The sequence below is a fragment of the Columba livia genome, chromosome Z (genome assembly GCF_036013475.1).
Source record: "Columba livia isolate bColLiv1 breed racing homer chromosome Z, bColLiv1.pat.W.v2, whole genome shotgun sequence".
Classification (NCBI taxonomy): Eukaryota; Metazoa; Chordata; class Aves; order Columbiformes; family Columbidae; genus Columba; species Columba livia.
In genome coordinates, this window is record NC_088642.1 from 43,580,281 (window position 1) to 43,597,485 (window position 17,205).

General features: G+C 42.1%; 3 protein-coding genes across 9 annotated transcripts in view; 2 read left to right on the forward strand and 1 right to left on the reverse strand.

Annotated features, from left to right (window-relative positions):
* SLC26A1 (solute carrier family 26 member 1) overlaps positions 1–9,946 on the forward strand; it is a 40,043-nt gene extending 30,097 nt beyond the window's left edge. For 4 of the 5 annotated variants that reach the window (XM_021281672.2, XM_065045604.1, XM_065045605.1 and 1 more), the window contains 2 exons: positions 3,078–3,728; positions 5,062–9,946. In XM_021281672.2, the coding sequence (XP_021137347.1) occupies positions 3,108–3,728; positions 5,062–6,582 (2,142 nt within the window). In that variant the 5' untranslated portion in view covers positions 3,078–3,107 and the 3' untranslated portion in view covers positions 6,583–9,946. The remainder of the gene's footprint in view (positions 1–3,077; positions 3,729–5,061) is intronic. The other variant, XM_065045607.1, reaches the window with a different exon arrangement.
* The window catches only part of IDUA (alpha-L-iduronidase), a 48,959-nt gene extending 32,276 nt beyond the window's left edge, over positions 1–16,683 (reverse strand). For 2 of the 3 annotated variants that reach the window (XR_010468879.1, XM_005514160.3), the window contains exons 1-2: positions 16,432–16,683; positions 13,089–13,229 (exon numbers count right to left, since the gene is read on the reverse strand). Coding sequence is in view for 1 of the 3 variants with exons in the window: in XM_005514160.3 (XP_005514217.1) it covers positions 13,089–13,229; positions 16,432–16,553 (263 nt within the window). In the remaining 2 variants the exon portion in view is untranslated. The remainder of the gene's footprint in view (positions 1–13,088; positions 13,230–16,431) is intronic. The other variant, XM_065045608.1, reaches the window with a different exon arrangement.
* CHRNA6 (cholinergic receptor nicotinic alpha 6 subunit) overlaps positions 16,609–17,205 on the forward strand; it is a 34,928-nt gene continuing 34,331 nt past the window's right edge. Inside the window, exon 1 of the mRNA XM_021281682.2 lies at positions 16,609–16,734. The gene's annotated coding sequence lies outside the window, so the exon portion shown is untranslated. The remainder of the gene's footprint in view (positions 16,735–17,205) is intronic.

Here is a 17,205-nt window from a genome sequence, read left to right on the forward strand (position 1 = left end):
GTTGTGGTTAAACCTTGCATGGCCTTAGAAATCACACTGTGCCATTTAAACTAATACCTGGGAACTTGTTTAAGACCTTTGCACTAGTTACAGATACGTATCTTATTGTTTTCAATTTGGTGGAAAAAGTATTTGTGGAAGATTTGAGGAATTTTCTTGAGGTTGTTGTGTGGATGGGTTTCTATTAGATGGAGATTTATTTCTGAACTAGCCAAAGGAATCTCAAGGCCAGCTTGAAGGCTGAAAAACAGCACCCTGAAAAACAGCAGTGAGACTCGGGTGCGTGGACAGCTCGTGAACATGGACAATATCCAATCAGCTAATGCATGCTTGGAGCGTGGACGCGTGATCAGGAAATAACTGCATATATAAGGAGGCTTGTTTCTGTAATAAATGGCTTCACTTGAATTCATATTGGATTGCGTGGAGTCCATGATTTTTCGCCCTCGCAAGTATTTGTTACAATCTTGAAAAAAAATTCTAAGCAGGACAGACAGAGGACTTTATAATAAGCCACTCTTTATTTGGAGTGCTACAGATCGAAAGCTTAAAGGCTGCTCTTAAAATATTCTTTTGCTTACCAATTATGCTTCCAGTTTGACTCATAAGCCCTTTGTTTTTTCTCAGCTTTTGGAATTCTACACTTTAACTGGTTGTTATCAAACATTCAGAAATCAAAGCACTCTCCTTAACAATAAAAAAAAAAAAAGACATTTATACAGAGAATGATGACTTCTGTCACTAGAGTCTAAACTTAATGCTGTTAAAATCATTAAAATACACCAACAGAATACTGTGCCAGTGAGTGCCCTTCAAGTTTTAGGAAACTGATAGGTATGGATTCCGCCTCTAGATACTGAAACTTGTAAGTTAAGACAAGCTTTGATATTATGTAGCAATGTCACACCTGGCACCAAAAAGCTTTCTTCCAGAGATTTTGGCTGTTTATGACACTGGCAGAGGCTGGGCTTGACAAGTTTCTCCTTCCTACAGATTCTGCGTACTCTTGTACCAGCACATACTCTCTTCTTCTAGATCAATATGAGTCATTCCTTATCTCCCAGTACTTATATATGGACATCCACTCTTGGAAGTCCCTTCCTCTTCCCACTGCAAAACAGAAGACAAGATTTGCCATTTGGCAAATGTCTGTTTTGATGTCTGCCACCTTCCTCCTCCTGTTTACATCTTTTAACTGTTTACGGTAAGGCACTTGCATGTTATACTGTTTTGCCTCTCAGTCATGTCCCCACCTGCCCCCAAATGATTTATGAATGCACTAAGCTACTTTCAACTCAATTTGATAACTGAGCAAAAGTCCAGAAATTGAGTTTGATGAAAACAGTTGTGTTCATAGAGGCAAGAGACACCAAAAGCACCTCCATCTGGAGAACAGATATTCTCCCAGTCTTTATATATCAGAAAACTGACATGCAGGAGAACCATAGGAAACACCATGGTGTTTGCTCTGCTGCCCACAGAAGTATTTGCCATATTTTATTCCCTGGAGAGAAAGCTAAGGTAACTATGAAAATACTAATATGTAGCACTCTTCTGAGATGGTAACAGATTCCATTATGGAGCATATTCCATATGTTGCCAAAGTGGTATTTGTGAGGAAATACTTATTAATTAATAATAAATTATTTAATTATTTGTTTAATTAATTAATTAATGAGGGCAAGTGTAGAGTCTTGCCCCTGGGCAGGAACAACCCCAGGTTTCTGTATAAGTTGGGGAATGACCTATTAGAGAGCAGTGTAGGGAAAGGGACCTGGGGGTCCTGGTGGACAACAGGATGACCATGAGCCAGCACTGTGCCCTTGTGGCCAGGAAGGAAAATGGCATCCTGGGGTGTATTAGAAGGGGGGGTGGTTAATAGGTCGAGAGAGGTTCTCCTCTCCCTCTACTCCGCCCTGGTGAGACCACATCTGGAATATTGTGTCCAGTTCTGGATCCCTCAGTTCAAGAAGGACAGGGAAATGCTTGAGATAGTCCAGCGCAGGGCAACAAAGATGATTAATGGAGTGGAGCATCTCCCTTAGGAGGAAAAGCTGAGGGAGCCAGGTCTCTTTAGCTTGGAGGAGACTGAGGGGTGGCCTCATTAATGTTTATAAATATGTAAAGGGTGAGTGTCACGAGGATGGAGCCAGGCTCTTCTTGGTGACAACCAATGATAAGACAAGAGGCAATGGGTACAAACTGGAACACAGGAGGTTCCACTTAAATCTGAGAAGAAACTTCTTCACAGTGAGGGTGACAGAGCACTGGAACAGGCTGCCCAGGGAGCTTGTGGAGTCTCCTCCTCTGGAGACATTCAAAACCCACCTGGACGCCTTCCTGTGTAGCCTCATCTAGGTGTTTCTGCTCCAGCACGGGGATTGGACTAGATGATCTTTTGAGGTCCCTTCCAATCCCTAACATTCTGTGATTCTTTGATTTCGTAATGGAAGCTGCACATCAAAACAATCTACAATTCAACAGGTTCATGTTACATATCAGCTTGTAAGAGTCCATCAATGGTTGTGTACAAATTTTTGTGTAAGACTAAACTGTTGCTCCCTAGAAAACTCTGCTTTACAGGTTCTACTAGCAAAACTTTTCTCCTGTGCACCGAGGACAGCTGCCGTGACAGTACACTATACCACATGTGAATTCTTCAACCATGACCACAAGATGCAGTATTAGAAAAACCATAGCCTACCTCCCTAGTATATGCTTATTTCACACCATCAAGTGCTGTCTCTGATCACAGAGAGTTCTATGATGGAGCATTTGGAAGAGCTGATGGAAATATTTGTTGTACAAAGAAACGATTAATTTAACTCATTTTTTTTCCTTAGTAAAATAAACTGGATTCAATCAAATGAACTCTTAAATATCCGCAAGAAAGGGCTCGATCTGCAGATTTATTTTTCAGTGTAGTCACTGGAGCCCTGTCATGGTGTTTTTGTTGGGATGATGCTTCCTTAAAAGAATAATCAGGTAACAAATGTCTAGTGTTAAGCATCTGTGCTAAAAAAAAAAAAAAACACTTCATGAACTGCAACCCAACAGTCGTTTTCTTCACATTGCAGGAACACCCACATGAAGTAAACACTGGGACAATGGAAAGAGTACTTGAGGCTACCAGGATGGAAAACAGCACCTCTCCCTGTTTTCTCATGGAAAGAAAGACTCGTGTCAAGATTAATAGGAAAGAAGTCATACTAGCCAAGCTGAAGAAGAGCTGCTCCTGCACCCCAAAGAAGCTGAAGAACTTTGTCATAGACTTCTTTCCTGTTTTACAATGGCTTCCCAAGTACCAATGCAGAGAGTACATCTGGGGGGACATTATGTCTGGATTAGTGATTGGGATCATTTTGGTGCCCCAAGCAATCGCATACTCACTGCTGGCAGGTCTGAAGCCCATTTATAGCCTTTACACATCATTCTTTGCCAATATAATCTATTTCTTGATGGGCACATCCCGTCATGTCTCAGTTGGCATTTTCAGCTTGATAAGCTTAATGGTAGGACAAGTTGTGGACCGAGAACTTCTCTTGGCTGGGTTTGACTTGAATGATGATGCCCCACCAGCCTTGGGTAATGGTTCTCTGCAGAATGACAGTCAGTCCTACACAACTTCCTTCAACCTTACAATTGCAGGGGTGAATGCTGAGTGTGGAAAAGAATGCTACGCTATTGGCATTGCTACAGCCTTGACATTTGTGGCTGGAGTGTATCAGGTAAGTGTCGACATCCAGATATAAGGTATGAAGTTCCTAAAGCTTCTTTGCATGACCTAAGCTTTGGTTTGACTCTTTTGATGAGAGATACAGCATCAGTTCACTAAAATGACCTTGGACTGTTTTATCCTGAAAGCCTAACTGTAGACAACTCGGAGAAAGCATGAAGTAGACAGTTTTCTTAGCTACTAGCAAGCACAGGTAAAAGAAGTCTTTTGCAAGACCATTAACATCGTTTTGATACTCTACTGCCACTTGGCCTTGCTGCTTTCATGGGACCATGAATAAAATACAGATCTTACTATGAGGGAAATTCCAGGATAGCTGTGTACTTCAGCAGTGAAGAAATAATTCTTTTTACCTAGATACTTTAATAAAGGTGCAGAATCACTCACCTTCTTCTACAAAGGTTCAGAAATGTGCTGCTCAGTGTTTTGCCAGTGGCTACTATGTTGTACCAAACTTCTGTACAAAGGTAATTCAGAAGCAGAAAGGACAAAAGAGGCAATACATTGACTAACCTACTTTTCAGACAATGGCTGTGCTGGACTCTTTGAGAGTTATTGATGTGCTGCCTGTCACAAGGATACCAAGAGAACAGAGAAGGAAGTATGATGAACATACTTATCTATTATTTGTAAATATATATATATATATATATATATATATATGTAAATTAAGGAAGAGTTAGCTATCTTTCTTTTTACTACGAAATTTCAGGTCACATTTATGAACAATAAAAGGCCCGTGTTAAACTGTATTTTCCAAAGTCATCAAAGGAAGGAGAAGCAACAAGTTAAGGACAGTATCCTGGGATGAGGGAAAGTTTGTGAGCTCTTCCTTCACTTCAGACCTCAGGCATGCCACAAAGGCTGTCTGCACTCGATTTTGCCTCCTGTTCACAGGGCTAAAATTAAAAGCTGTTTAACTTAACAGTGCCACTAAAGTAGGGATCTCAGCTGTTGTCATTCAAATTCTGTTTACAAAGCAATTGCCATAAGTTTTACCTCTATTCACTTTAAAACAGGAAAAAATATATTTAGCTTTGAATCCACTGTTTGTTTGCATAGGAAATAACGTTCAGATGAGCCACTTCAGTGGAGTAACTTCAGACCAATGTTTGACTGAGTCTGTCTCAAACTCCTTATTCACCTCTCGGGTTTGTAGTATCCCACAAAAATAAAAGGAATCACATGTTTTAAAAGCAGACTGGAAACATGGAAGCATAATTCCTGTTCTGAGATTTGAACAGCCAAAAGCTGTCTGCCTCCATCTAGCTCTCTCCCACCTGTACTTAACTTAAGGCTCATTTTTTTTTTCTGTGTCTCCTCAGGTTCTAATGGGAATCTTTCGTCTAGGTTTCATATCTATGTACCTATCCGAGTCTGTACTAGATGGCTTTGCAACTGGTGCTTCCTTAACCATTTTAACAGCTCAAGTGAAGTATCTGATTGGAATAAAAATCCCACGTAGCCAAGGGCATGGGATGCTGGTTATTACCTGGATTAACATTTTCCGGAACATTTATCAGGCTAACCTTTGTGATGTCATCACAAGTGCCATTTGTATTGTGGTGTTGGTCACTGCTAAGGAACTGGGAGATCGGTATAAGCATAAGCTGAAATTTCCTCTCCCCACAGAGCTGGTAGTTATTGTTGTGGCAACAGTGGTGTCACACTATGGGAAGTTAAATGAACTGTATGCATCCAGTGTTTCTGGAGCTATTCCAACAGGATTTATTCCCCCCAAGGCACCACATTTCAATTTAATGCTCCGAGTTGCTGTAGATGCTTTGCCTCTTGCCATAGTCAGTTTTGTATTCACTGTATCCCTTTCTGAAATGTGTGCAAAGAAATATGCTTACACCATCCGAGCCAATCAGGAAATGTTTGCTGTGGGGTTCTGCAACATCATTCCTTCTTTCTTCCATTCTTTTGCAACCAGTGCAGCTCTGGCAAAAACACTCGTCAAAACATCTACAGGCTGCCAGACTCAAGTCTCTGGAGTAATTAGTGCGATGGTGGTTTTGCTGGTGCTACTCTTCTTGGCACCTCTCTTCTACTCCTTGCAGAAGTGTGTCCTGGCTTGTATTATCATTGTCAGCCTCCGAGGAGCACTCAGGAAGTTCCAAGATGTGCCAGCACGGTTCCATGTGAATAAGGTGGACACATTGGTTTGGGTCGTTACCATGTCTGCTTCTGCCTTGATCAGCACAGAAATAGGGCTGTTGGCTGGCATTGTTTTCTCCATGTTATGCATCATAGTTAGGACACAGCGGCCACGGACAGCCCTGCTTGCTCAGATCCAAGACACTAGCCTTTATGAGGATGACTCAGAATATGAAAACCTCTCTCCTGTTCCAAAGGTCAAAATATTCCGTTTTGAGGCCCCACTCTACTACGCAAATAGAAACTACTTCCTAAAGTCTCTGTATAGATTGACTAATTTAGATCCTAACCTAGAAGCTGCTAGAAGAAAGAAATATGAGAAGAAGGAAAAGCAGCATCTGAAAAAGGGAGATCACAAAACTGCTAATGGAGTGGGCACTGTAGAAATGACTCTGCAACTATTTCCTAAGCAAACTGATTTCCAAGCCCTTGTTGTTGATTGTTCTTCCATCTCATTTTTGGACACCACTGGAGTTAACACTCTTAAGGAAATCCTGAAAGACTACAAAGACCTAAACATTTCTGTTCTCCTGGCTTGCTGCAATCCCTCAGTGATAGACTCTCTAAAAAAAGGAGGTTACTTTGGGAAAGATTTAGGAAGCATGCAGGAAATGCTGTTCTACAGCATACATAATGCTGTGCAGTTTGCAAAAGACCAAAAGCTTCCAACAGATTGCTCAGTTTAACCCTGTGTCGTGCTCGACGATATACTACAAAAGTGACAGATGGGGAGGGGCAGTTTGCAATAATTAAATTATCAGACTGTGTACAGCAATAGCCTTACAAAGCCACTCTCAAGAGCTCTGCTGCTTGTCCAGCGCCACACAGTGCAACAGCCAGTGGGAATGCGGTCCAGGGCCAGGATGGAACAGTTTGGATTATTACCTGCACCTTCACTTTACAATATGGGTGAAGTGCAATAGGGCAGTTTGAGACTGACTTCTTCCTTGTGCCATGATCATGCGTGACCCAACATCGTAAGACTGTTGTGCTGGAAGGTCCGCCCAGTGTCAGCTGACTCTCCTAGTGGTTTAATTGTTGGTTTGTGTTGAACATCTATGACATCTCCATTAAAATCTAATGAATCTTGAACCCATAATGGTTTAAATTCTGGCTTGCAAGGCCCTGCTCCTTTCATCATTCTCGCTGTGCTCCCAAACAACTCCCACCATTTGCATACGAATAAAATGTATAAAATATTGTGTAATGTAGCATGTCTCTCCAGCTTGATTACATAGGCTTAATGACACAATCTGAGAAGAAACCATGATCCATTACAATAATTTCAAAAAACTACTGCTGGAGTCACCTGCATTACTGGCTTCAAGCTGTGGTAATTAGTTACTGAAAGTTGTGATACTCTTAATGATGCTGAAAGAAATACGACTCTGATACCCAATTTTGTAACTAGTAAGAGAATAAACATGAAGAAACACAAACAGCTTTAACTGGCAACCACAGAGTTACCCAGGCAGTTGTACCATCCTATAAAAATAAGTTCCCTCTGGTGGGCAGATGCAATTTCAATTCAGGGACACGTAAGGACCATCGAACATACATTTCAGAACTGTGATGCACCACAGCTTGTTCTTCCTACAAATGCCTGCCCGGCTGCAAAGAGTAACAGGAGAAGAGGGTATGGTGAGAAGGTAAATCTCTAATCTGCCTAGAAGGGGAATGATGCGTTAGTCAGTACTTCTGGCTGGTCTTCTCTGATGCAATGCTAATGAAGCTTTACAGTAGCATACTTGGGCCAAGTAAAGGTAGCAGCACCTTGTAAGTTGTGTATCCCTGTATGCTGGACAAATACCCACCACTGTTTGCACATACTACAGATGTTTCAAGGTTTTTTTTTTCCTCCTATCTTATTAGTCTTTGATTTGAGATCCACTAAACCATGTTTTCCAGGGCTGGGTTACTTTCTATGATAATTTGCACTAACTGCTGTTCATTCTGCTTTGAGTCAAATGATACCCCCATAGTCAGTTGTGTTGCTATATATATGTTCTCTCTTCACAAATAAGCATAAGTTTAGATTTTGATTGTAACACAGTTAGTACGCAGTGTTCTGGCCCATGGCATTGGCAGAATATCATCTCTAATACTCAAGCTTATAATTACCTGTATGAAAGGTAGGAGAGCTGTACTATCTTTCTCTCCTTATTCATGGTTGGCTCACACACAGCACCAAGCATGGAAGGAAATTCCATCACAGCTGTGTGTCTTACAATCAGCAGACTCTAGAAATAGGTTCTACACATGCAGAAGCCATTTCTCTGCTGTGTCATTTAAAAAAATAAAAAGGTAAAAAATAAAAAGGTCAGGTCAACATATCATGGGACTTGCTTGTTTAAACTTTTCAGGTCACTGAACAAAAGAACACTCAAACTGAGGTTCTCCAAATGCCCCAGAGCCTTTTTGACTCTCAAGAACAAATATTTTATTACAGGAAAAGCACTGCATTCCAAAAAGACAAAATAAAAAATGTCTTCACAGGGACTGAAAATAGCATAATAGTAGGTAAGTGATTCAATGCTGACATTTTCATGCACTTGTTATAAAAAATGTATCAGCTGCACACTGTTAATACTGCCAGAGCAGTAAAACCTGACAGAAATGTCTGTCAAAAGATTTAAGGATTGACTATTGGCAGCATTTTCCTGCCACAACACAATTTAATTACTCACTTAGTATGACTAGCTCCTTTCTGTCATAAAAGCAAAACGGGCAGAGCCAAAGGACAAAGTTTTTCTTTGTGCCTGCTTTTGTTTGTAACCACTCTTTGACCAGGGAATATTTCTTCTAAGGTTCTGCCAGGGCCTAGCATAAGGAAGTAGATTTATAGTAATTACTGCCAGACAGTATCAGTCTAGACACTCCTAGGCTGTTGTGCCAAAGCAAGCTGTCATTGGCAGTCAAATAAAATTGTTTCAGTATAAAAAGAGCACAAATCCTAGCAATCTAAACTTCTTTTATCTTTATGGGTCAAGCTACCAGCCTAGAACAGAAAAAATGCAAAAATAACCTTAACTCTAGATGAATCTCACTTTAAAAGAGAAAAAAATAAAGAAAAAAAGAAAAAATATATTCCAACAGAATGTGTATCCCTGCAACAGCCTCTGGAGAAAAATGAAGAGAGGTTGCCCTTCTCTTATCAAGCAGGCTGAGAAAATAAGAATCAGAGTCTCTTTTTCATCATATTTATTTTAAGAATGGCACCAAAGGATACCTAAGCAAAGAGACTTGGCTATACAATAAGACGAAGGGTAATCTTTAAGACTTCTACTAGGAAGAAACTTATTGACCAGAAGAAATCATAAGAACAATTTTCTGTTTCAGTTTCATTGGCAGAGCTGGCTCAAAAACCAAGTTGTTCTGCTGCACAATGTCAAACGGAGCAGGGCAACAGCTTTCAGTGCTATGCTGCAGGGATGCTGGGAGACTGTAACTAAAAAAGCAAGTCTTTTTCTGACAGATTTATGTTTGCTATACTGTTTTATACCAAGATTAAGGGTATGAAGATTGAAAATGTTAAAAGTTGCTGATTCTTTCCTGTTCTACCAGGAATTAGGTACTGTGACTTGGAGAGGAGCTGGGGATGGACTTGTAATTCCAACTAGGTTAATACTAATGTTGAAATAAAATCATTATATGCATTTTAGGAAATATTATAACCATCATGTAGATTGACCATATTTTTGTTCACTGCGGTGCCTTGTATAAATCATGTACCTAACAAAATTTAGTACTGCTACGTAAGAACAGGAAAGGGTTCCTAGCTTGTGGACTGTGCAGGTCCCATGGACCGGAGCAAAGATTTGGGAATCTTCACCTCAAATTCTCCTGCTGACTAGTGCAGAATGGCCAGAATGTGTGTCAGAGGTGTCAAAATGGTTGTATTAACTGGCACTGGTAACTAACAACTGGGGAACTGTCCAGTCCATGATAGACACCTTGGGTTCCCTTGTAACCATAATATTCCTGTGTCACATGACCTAGAGACAAATGTGTGCTTTTGCTTGGAAAATAAAACTAGCAGTTATGTGAAAACAGCTTACCTTGTGGTATCCTTTCATGGCTGGTGAAATAACAGGATAATTTAGAATAAAGAAAAATATAACAGTGAGTTTGCTGTCCTAGCAAAGGGTTAAAATTCAGGGATGCATTCAGCATTGGGAGATTAGAAGCCATGATGAGAAAGACCATTATAGAAATGAGAAAGTGAAGGTGGTACTCTTTCATTTGACCACATCTGCCTTTTGGAAGGAATTATGGCACCTTTTTACAGACAGCACAACTGTGAGAAAAAGCAATGCCTATACCTGTTAGGCTTCCACAGTGGTGCTATCTCCTAGTCTTCTATTTTCCGTAAGTGCTCTTGTTTTGTCAAGTACCTACCATCACTTTCCAAGAAGTCTCCTCTACTCACCAGCCCCATGACATGATACAGTTTTTCTGTTACAGGGTTCTCACTCAAAACCTCTTCACATCCTTCTGGATATCACTGATTCAGGAAGAGAATTGCACATGCACAGAATTCAGCATCAACACTGAACTCCTCCTGTTTGGACTTGCATTCTTGCCGCTGTTGCTTCTTTCAATCCCAGTCTTTGTCAAGAGGCTCTATGCTATCTCCCTTTGCAAACCATTGCTGTCACTCAGTCCACTGGTTGTCCTTCCACAACTTAAACATCTTACTGTATTTGACAAATGCACATTTTTGCAAAATGAGCAGTTTTAGCTTGGTTCTAAACAGTAGCAAAGTTTCTAATTTCTACATGCCAAAGCTCGGCTAAATATTGAGGCTGTGGATTAGAAACCAACCCTTGAGGCACTACAGCTTTTCTGAGGCTTCTTGCTTGGCTGCTAAGTTTCCACGCTCCTAGAATTTTCATTGTGTCAAGCATTCTGTCGCACTTTGAAGGACTCTGCCTCACTCACTACAAAGGCTGAGCAGAATCCATGACAGATACATTCCTGTCCTTCAGTCACTTGGAAAATTCAATGCGAAAAGTGGCACAGCTGAGACAGGCAGTCAGGAGGGATTCTGGCCTCTGAGTGTAGGTGTGACTATGCCCTTTTCAAAGGAACTCACTGATTTTTTCCGTAAGTCAGTTGGTTACAGAAACGTAAAAGACCCAAGCCATCTCTCAGGAGAAACCATGGAAATTTAAGACAAGGACTCCAGCAGTGGTGAGCAGTGACAGTTGTCCTTGCCTCTACCAAAGCTGGTTTACTGCAAGAGTGAGTACAAAACATGTAACCCAGTAAGAAAGGGACACACAGCACAGAAAATTGTGTTTACTGGGAAGCTTCCACAGGTAAAGATAGGAGGGAGAAACTGTGTTACATGCTATATTCACAGACAGACTAACACAGAGGCAGCTCATCTGTGTGCAGAACCTCCAAACGCCCTCTCAAACAAACCTACATACAGAAGCACACTCTAATACCTAGGAAGAAAACTCCTCCTGTTCCTAATGTACACTCCGAAACTCACTACTCCTCTGCTCACATCCCATTTCCAGAGTCTGAACCCTCCTTCCTGTTGTTCCTTCCCCAAACTTAAAACCGGTAAATTCCCATCCTCCTGTGTCTGGAATAGCAGATGCAATAATGATGTGGATTGTAAATATGCTCAGCTCAGCAACAGCTTGAGCCAGGCAGAACTCTAAGTGCTAAGAGAACTTTTGATGGAGTTTTTAGGGTTTGTTGTTCCTTACAGATGCATCACTCCTGTTCTAGGCATCTGTAGTTGGTTCTTTCCACTAGGCATGTTGGTATGAGTGTGTTTCAGCTGAGCTAAATGGGACTTGAAAGGCAAGAAATTCCACTGTTATCGTCCTAAAGTCTGACATATTTCTATAGAACCAGAAGTGCTATTACGTGTATGAATCCTTTTGGAAGGGGGTACTAACTGTTACTAACTAAAGTTTTAGTTGTTACTACCAGTCACTTGATGCAGTACACAGGTGAGCTCAGGATACAAAAAGAAACTCCCAAGTTAAGTGGAAGATAGAAGCAGTCATAAAATAGTGGCAGCCTTAATTTGGACCTCTCAATAAGTCAGGCTTGTTTTAATCTTCATGGGATTTTTTTTTTTTCTGTATCATGTCTCCTAAATTAAAGGACAGAAAAGCAAGCCATCTTTCTAGTCTGTCAGCACTGTTCCTAAAATGGCTAATGGTTAGCAAAGCACATAACAGAATGGGTGAGAAGTCTTATTTGGGACAGTATTGCTACCTGTAATGCTTTGGTAAGGAATCCATGTCTATCACCCTATTCCATCCTATTCCTAGCTTTCGTGAAAGACTCATCTAACCTGGAAGGGGAGCACAACACTGTGACCTGAATATTAAAAGCAGACCTATAGCCGGGGGAGCTTTAGGTATACATGAGGCCAGCCAGAATGTGGACAGGACTGAATTCTCCAAGTCTGGCTTCTTCCAGCAGTTCTTCTCAGTACAGAGTAGTTGCTGGTGTTACTGCACTAAGACCAAATTCTGCTGGACTTGAAGGGATGGTAGTAACAACACTCAATATGAATCTTGAAAACAGTCAAAATGACTGTTGCCTGGAATCCAGCTGAGCGCTCTCTCTGTAACACTGGGCGCAGATGTCTCGACTGCAAATCAGAACACTTCCTCGCTTAAGGAACCACTGGAAACTCCTCTAGGGTTCTCTTTTCAAGGTTGTTCCAAGCAGTACTTTAGAAAGGATGCACCCAAGATAAAAAAAGCTGCACTAGAACCTTGTACATGCAATGGTCCATGAAACCCCTTTCTTCTAGGCTGAGTGGTCTCCAGAGGCCACGGCACAACTGGGAATCAAGAGGCTGAGGCCTGGACATGACAGCAGTGGATATGTGGTATTCCTGTAGCATATGACCTGAGATGTTCTTGGTAAAACTTGACAAACAACACCCACAAGACTCTTTAGATTACAATAAACTGTTCCTTAATCTGTTTTGAGGACATAATGCATGAATGTTTGCCCCATCGTTCTCAATACAAGCTCTCTCTCAATCTCATACACCCCTAAATTGATTCCCTTTCACTGGCACTTACCTGACTTTCAAGGAAGAAAAGATAAGCCTTGCTTGCAATTATACTAGGACAAATATCAAATGAGCATAAGTTGGACGCTTCACCATGTCACATTTTTCTGGATTTTGACTTGAGGTGTTGCTTACCTGAAAGCAACTAGTTCCAGTAACCAGTGAATTCTGACTTGTTCAATGCCGCCATGTGGAATAGAAGAAATGTAGGCAAGGTTCATCTCTTGGTCTTTGCTCAGGTCAAATAGGTCAGCACGACTGTGAGGTAAAGGAGGGCTTCAGGAAAGGAGGGACAGAAAAGAAACATTGCAATATTAACTAGCAGCTCCACTGGGTATCCAAAGATACCTGTGCTAAGAACTATAACACCTGCAAGATCCTCCCTAGTATGAGAAGCACAGTCTAACATGAGATGAAAGCAAAATGGAGTTGCAGGTTTTTTGGGACTAACTGGCTACACATACAGATTGGCAAAGTAGAACACAACTCAGGTGCCATCTCATTGCCAAGCTCAAAGTAAAGTATTACAAGCAGTCATTGCACAAATAGCAAACTCAGGCAACAGTGCCCAGAAGCAGCCATATGACAGTCATCTTGTCTCTGAGTATCTAATGATAAGGAAGCTGTGTCTTTTAGGCTTTGGAGTGGATGTCAGACTTGCAGAGGAGTTGCTTGTCTTTTGTAAGACAAATATGGGCTTTATCTTCCTGCTGAAGTCCATGCAACAACACCAACTCCTGCTCTGCTGTGGAAGCTATACTTATTAGAAGCAGAATCAGACCCTCAGAGACTCCCCATTCTTCAACTATGTTCAACTCAACCCTAAGAACAAGGAAGCACAGGAGTATGTGGTTTGAGGTTTTGATGCTTGATATTACTGCTATACAGTAATGATCATGTTAACATGACTTTGTTGTCTACCTATTCCACAAAAAATCAACAGTGGGGCAAATTTCTGCTGCCTCTGTCTCCACAGATAAATAGCTGCAAGATGGAGGGAGACCTCATTCCCATCCTCCACAAGTCAGAAATTCAGAACGCTGCCCAGTTCACTGGGTTTGGGCATCCTTAGAGATTCTCATTAAAGCCTGTTGGTAACCTGAAAATTATGGATGTTAAAGTATTTGTATTACAAGAAAGATAAAACAATATTGTCCTCAAGGTCTAGTAAAACACTTCCATGCATCTGCACATTGCAAAGACAGGTGACTTGTACTCAAACTACAGACAGTATATTAACAGCATAAGTGAAAAACTAATATGGATCACGCTTTGCCTACTGTAATCTGTCTCCTCTAATGCCTGGATCAGCTCTCTGATGACTGTAACTATGCTGGAAAGAGTCATACGGTCATCCTCTCCTCCTGCTGTCCCCCTCCACATGTTCAAACTACCTCCAAGGACAACACTGTATGAACTTGCTACCATATAACCATCTGTGGTCAAAGGAGGAAAATGTTGACCCTACCTAGACAAGAACTTGATGCAATTTTTGTCCCAGCTAAAACACTACCTATAAACTCATTTCCTGCATACTTATCTGAAAGTGCAAGTCTTGACACAAGTAACATCCTTGTAGGGTTTCATATAAATCAGCCAGCACATGTGAGCCCCTCTGCGCAACTTCACCAGCATACAAGGCACTTAAATATCATCTCCCTAAGACTGATCAAGTCACATAAGTGAGACTGAGAAGTTACAAAATCCAGTCTTACTAAAAACGTATCAGCCATTTGGGTCTTTTTAATTGTTGCAGTGGATAGGGACAACATTAACTATTGTTATTTTAAGTAGTGCTTTACTACTCTGAGATTCAAACCTGCTTCAATTCAAGCAGTGTCAAAGATGGAAGTAAAGGCATAAAGCAGTCACATATTTTTGCCTAGTCCACATTGAATAATCTCTCTGAAATTCACACTCTGTTAGAGAGAAATTTAGCAGAATCCATGATGAGACACAAAAGGAAGCTGGCAGAACAGTGGGTTTTGTTAGTGGTAGTATCAGTATCTGTCCCTTCCTGTTCCGCGTGGAAAGTGACCATCCAAGAGAACACTGAACCTTGCAGTCTCGCAGGCTTTATCAACCGCTGATCCCAGCTGTCAAACTGCATTTGTCCTACTGTCTGAAACTGTGATGTAGAAAAGCAGCTGTTCCAACTGGAACCCAGTCCTATCAGTGTGAGCTTTCAAGTGAGCTGGGATCATACAGTTTGAGAAACACCAGTGTTGGCCAGGTCTTACAAGTGAATAGCTGCTGACCTATGGGAGTCTCTGCCTCTGCTGCTGCTCCTCTGCTTTTCCCTCACATGCTTTTTATGGTTGCACCTTTCCAAAGTTTCTTTCAAGGGTGTTTCTTGGGCTGTAAGTTAAATGGGCAAAACATACCATTTTTAAGCAAGTTTATCATTAATGTTTCCTAACATTGCAAGCAAAGAATAAAAAAAAAAAAGGAAGAGCAAAAGAAAACAAAAAATCAGAAAGCTCAAACTTTTTTCTTAATCAAAATGGATTTTAGGTCCTCTTTTGTTTCCCTACCAATAGAGAAAACTAATGGAAAAACATGCAAACTTTGTCTTAGACAACCTTTATGCATTACACAAAATTATACAAATTCCTTTTTGTCCAAAGCACACACGGCTGATTCCATCCCTGTTGTAGTTTGCTACAACTGTTATTTAATCTACTGTATGCCTAAACGAAGGTCATAATCAGTTTAGAGTAAGATACAAACACAGCTAAGGAATATGCCATCTTCTGCTTTTGAGCCTGCTAGAAGCCTTCATGTATCTTACAAAACTTGAAGGCTATTCAACTCCAGTTAGCTCAGCAAGACTGGGCTTTCTCAGAGAGGCAAAACTCTACCTGGATATGTGTCAGTCGAGCATTATTATTTATGGTGGAGCATTATTTATGCATGCTCCCACCCATCCCCCTGACTCAGATCAACAGACTAACTGACCACATCATGAAGATGGTGCATGTTGGAAGTGCTGTGCAAGAAGAACAAACTCCCAGAATTAACAGCAAGGAAGCTTTGCTTGGACTTATTTAGGGACAGTGACAATGGAAACACTCAGAAGGAAAAGGCAATGAGTTCCAAGCATCAACATATGTGCTGTGCTGCTGAAGAGGAAGAACTTCACGTGTTCAAGGGCTCTGGGAGCAACTGGCAAGGGAGCAACTCAGAGAGCAGATGTCAGTGGGCCCTGACTTGTGATCCACTTTGTTTACACCAACTGGCCACGTCCCAGGACCAGCTCCACGCAGCAGCACACAGCAGGCTGAGCAGCAGGCAGGCAGCGAGGTGCCGGGCTCCCGGATCCCAAAGCAGCAGGCTCGGAAAAGCCTACGTTCCTCCAGAGACGCCGCGTTCTAACACTGTGGGGAACCTTCGCCTGAGGAAGGATCCAGCTGCTTCCCGCCAGCACAGCGCGGCGCGGCCTAGGGCCGGGCGGGGCCGCGGGGCCGAGCGCGCTTACCAGAAGCCAGTGCTCCTCCAGAAGTGCTGCAGGGGCCGCTCGACCCGCCGGACATCCACGGACACCACGTACGCCGCGGAGCCGGCGCCCGCCTGCAGGAGCAGCCAAAGAAGCAGCGCCATGGCACGGCGAGGAGCGGGGGACAGCCCGGCGTCACTGGCGCCCGCAATCGACGCACGGAGAACGCGACGCAGAGAGCCCGAGCCCGCCCACGGGACAGAGGGGTGGGCGGCTCCCGCCTCCTGGGGCTCCCGCCGGGCCTGGAGTGGCCGTGGTGAGCTCTCTTCGGGAAGCGCAGCTCAGGTAACTAGGGTAGCAATGCTTCCGTCTGAAAACAGGGCGTATCGTATTCGTGTCGTTGTTCTGGCGTAGGCAGTGACAGGGAGTTCTTCCCTAGAGTCGCAACACGGCGTGCAGATGGAGCCGTTGCATTTCTCCTCTGTACCGCATGAGGGAAGTATATCCTCATGCTGTTGTTATGTCCTCGTGCTCTGTGTTGACAAACCTGTAGGAAACAGGAGTAGTATGTAGTAGTGCAGTAGTGTAGTAGTAGTAGTTCCCCGAAATAACGTAATTGGCAGAACTGAAACTATGTCCGTTTTTCCAGTCTAAACATATTTATTTATTTCAGGATGGCAAAGAGCTTTAAATGCACTTTATAACAGAAAGGTTGTAAATTGATTTTCTAGCTACTGATTTCTTATGATGTGTATCTGAGGACTGGATTTTCCATGGGAGTGGACTCTATTCCTTAGGATCTCTCACTTTTGTGTA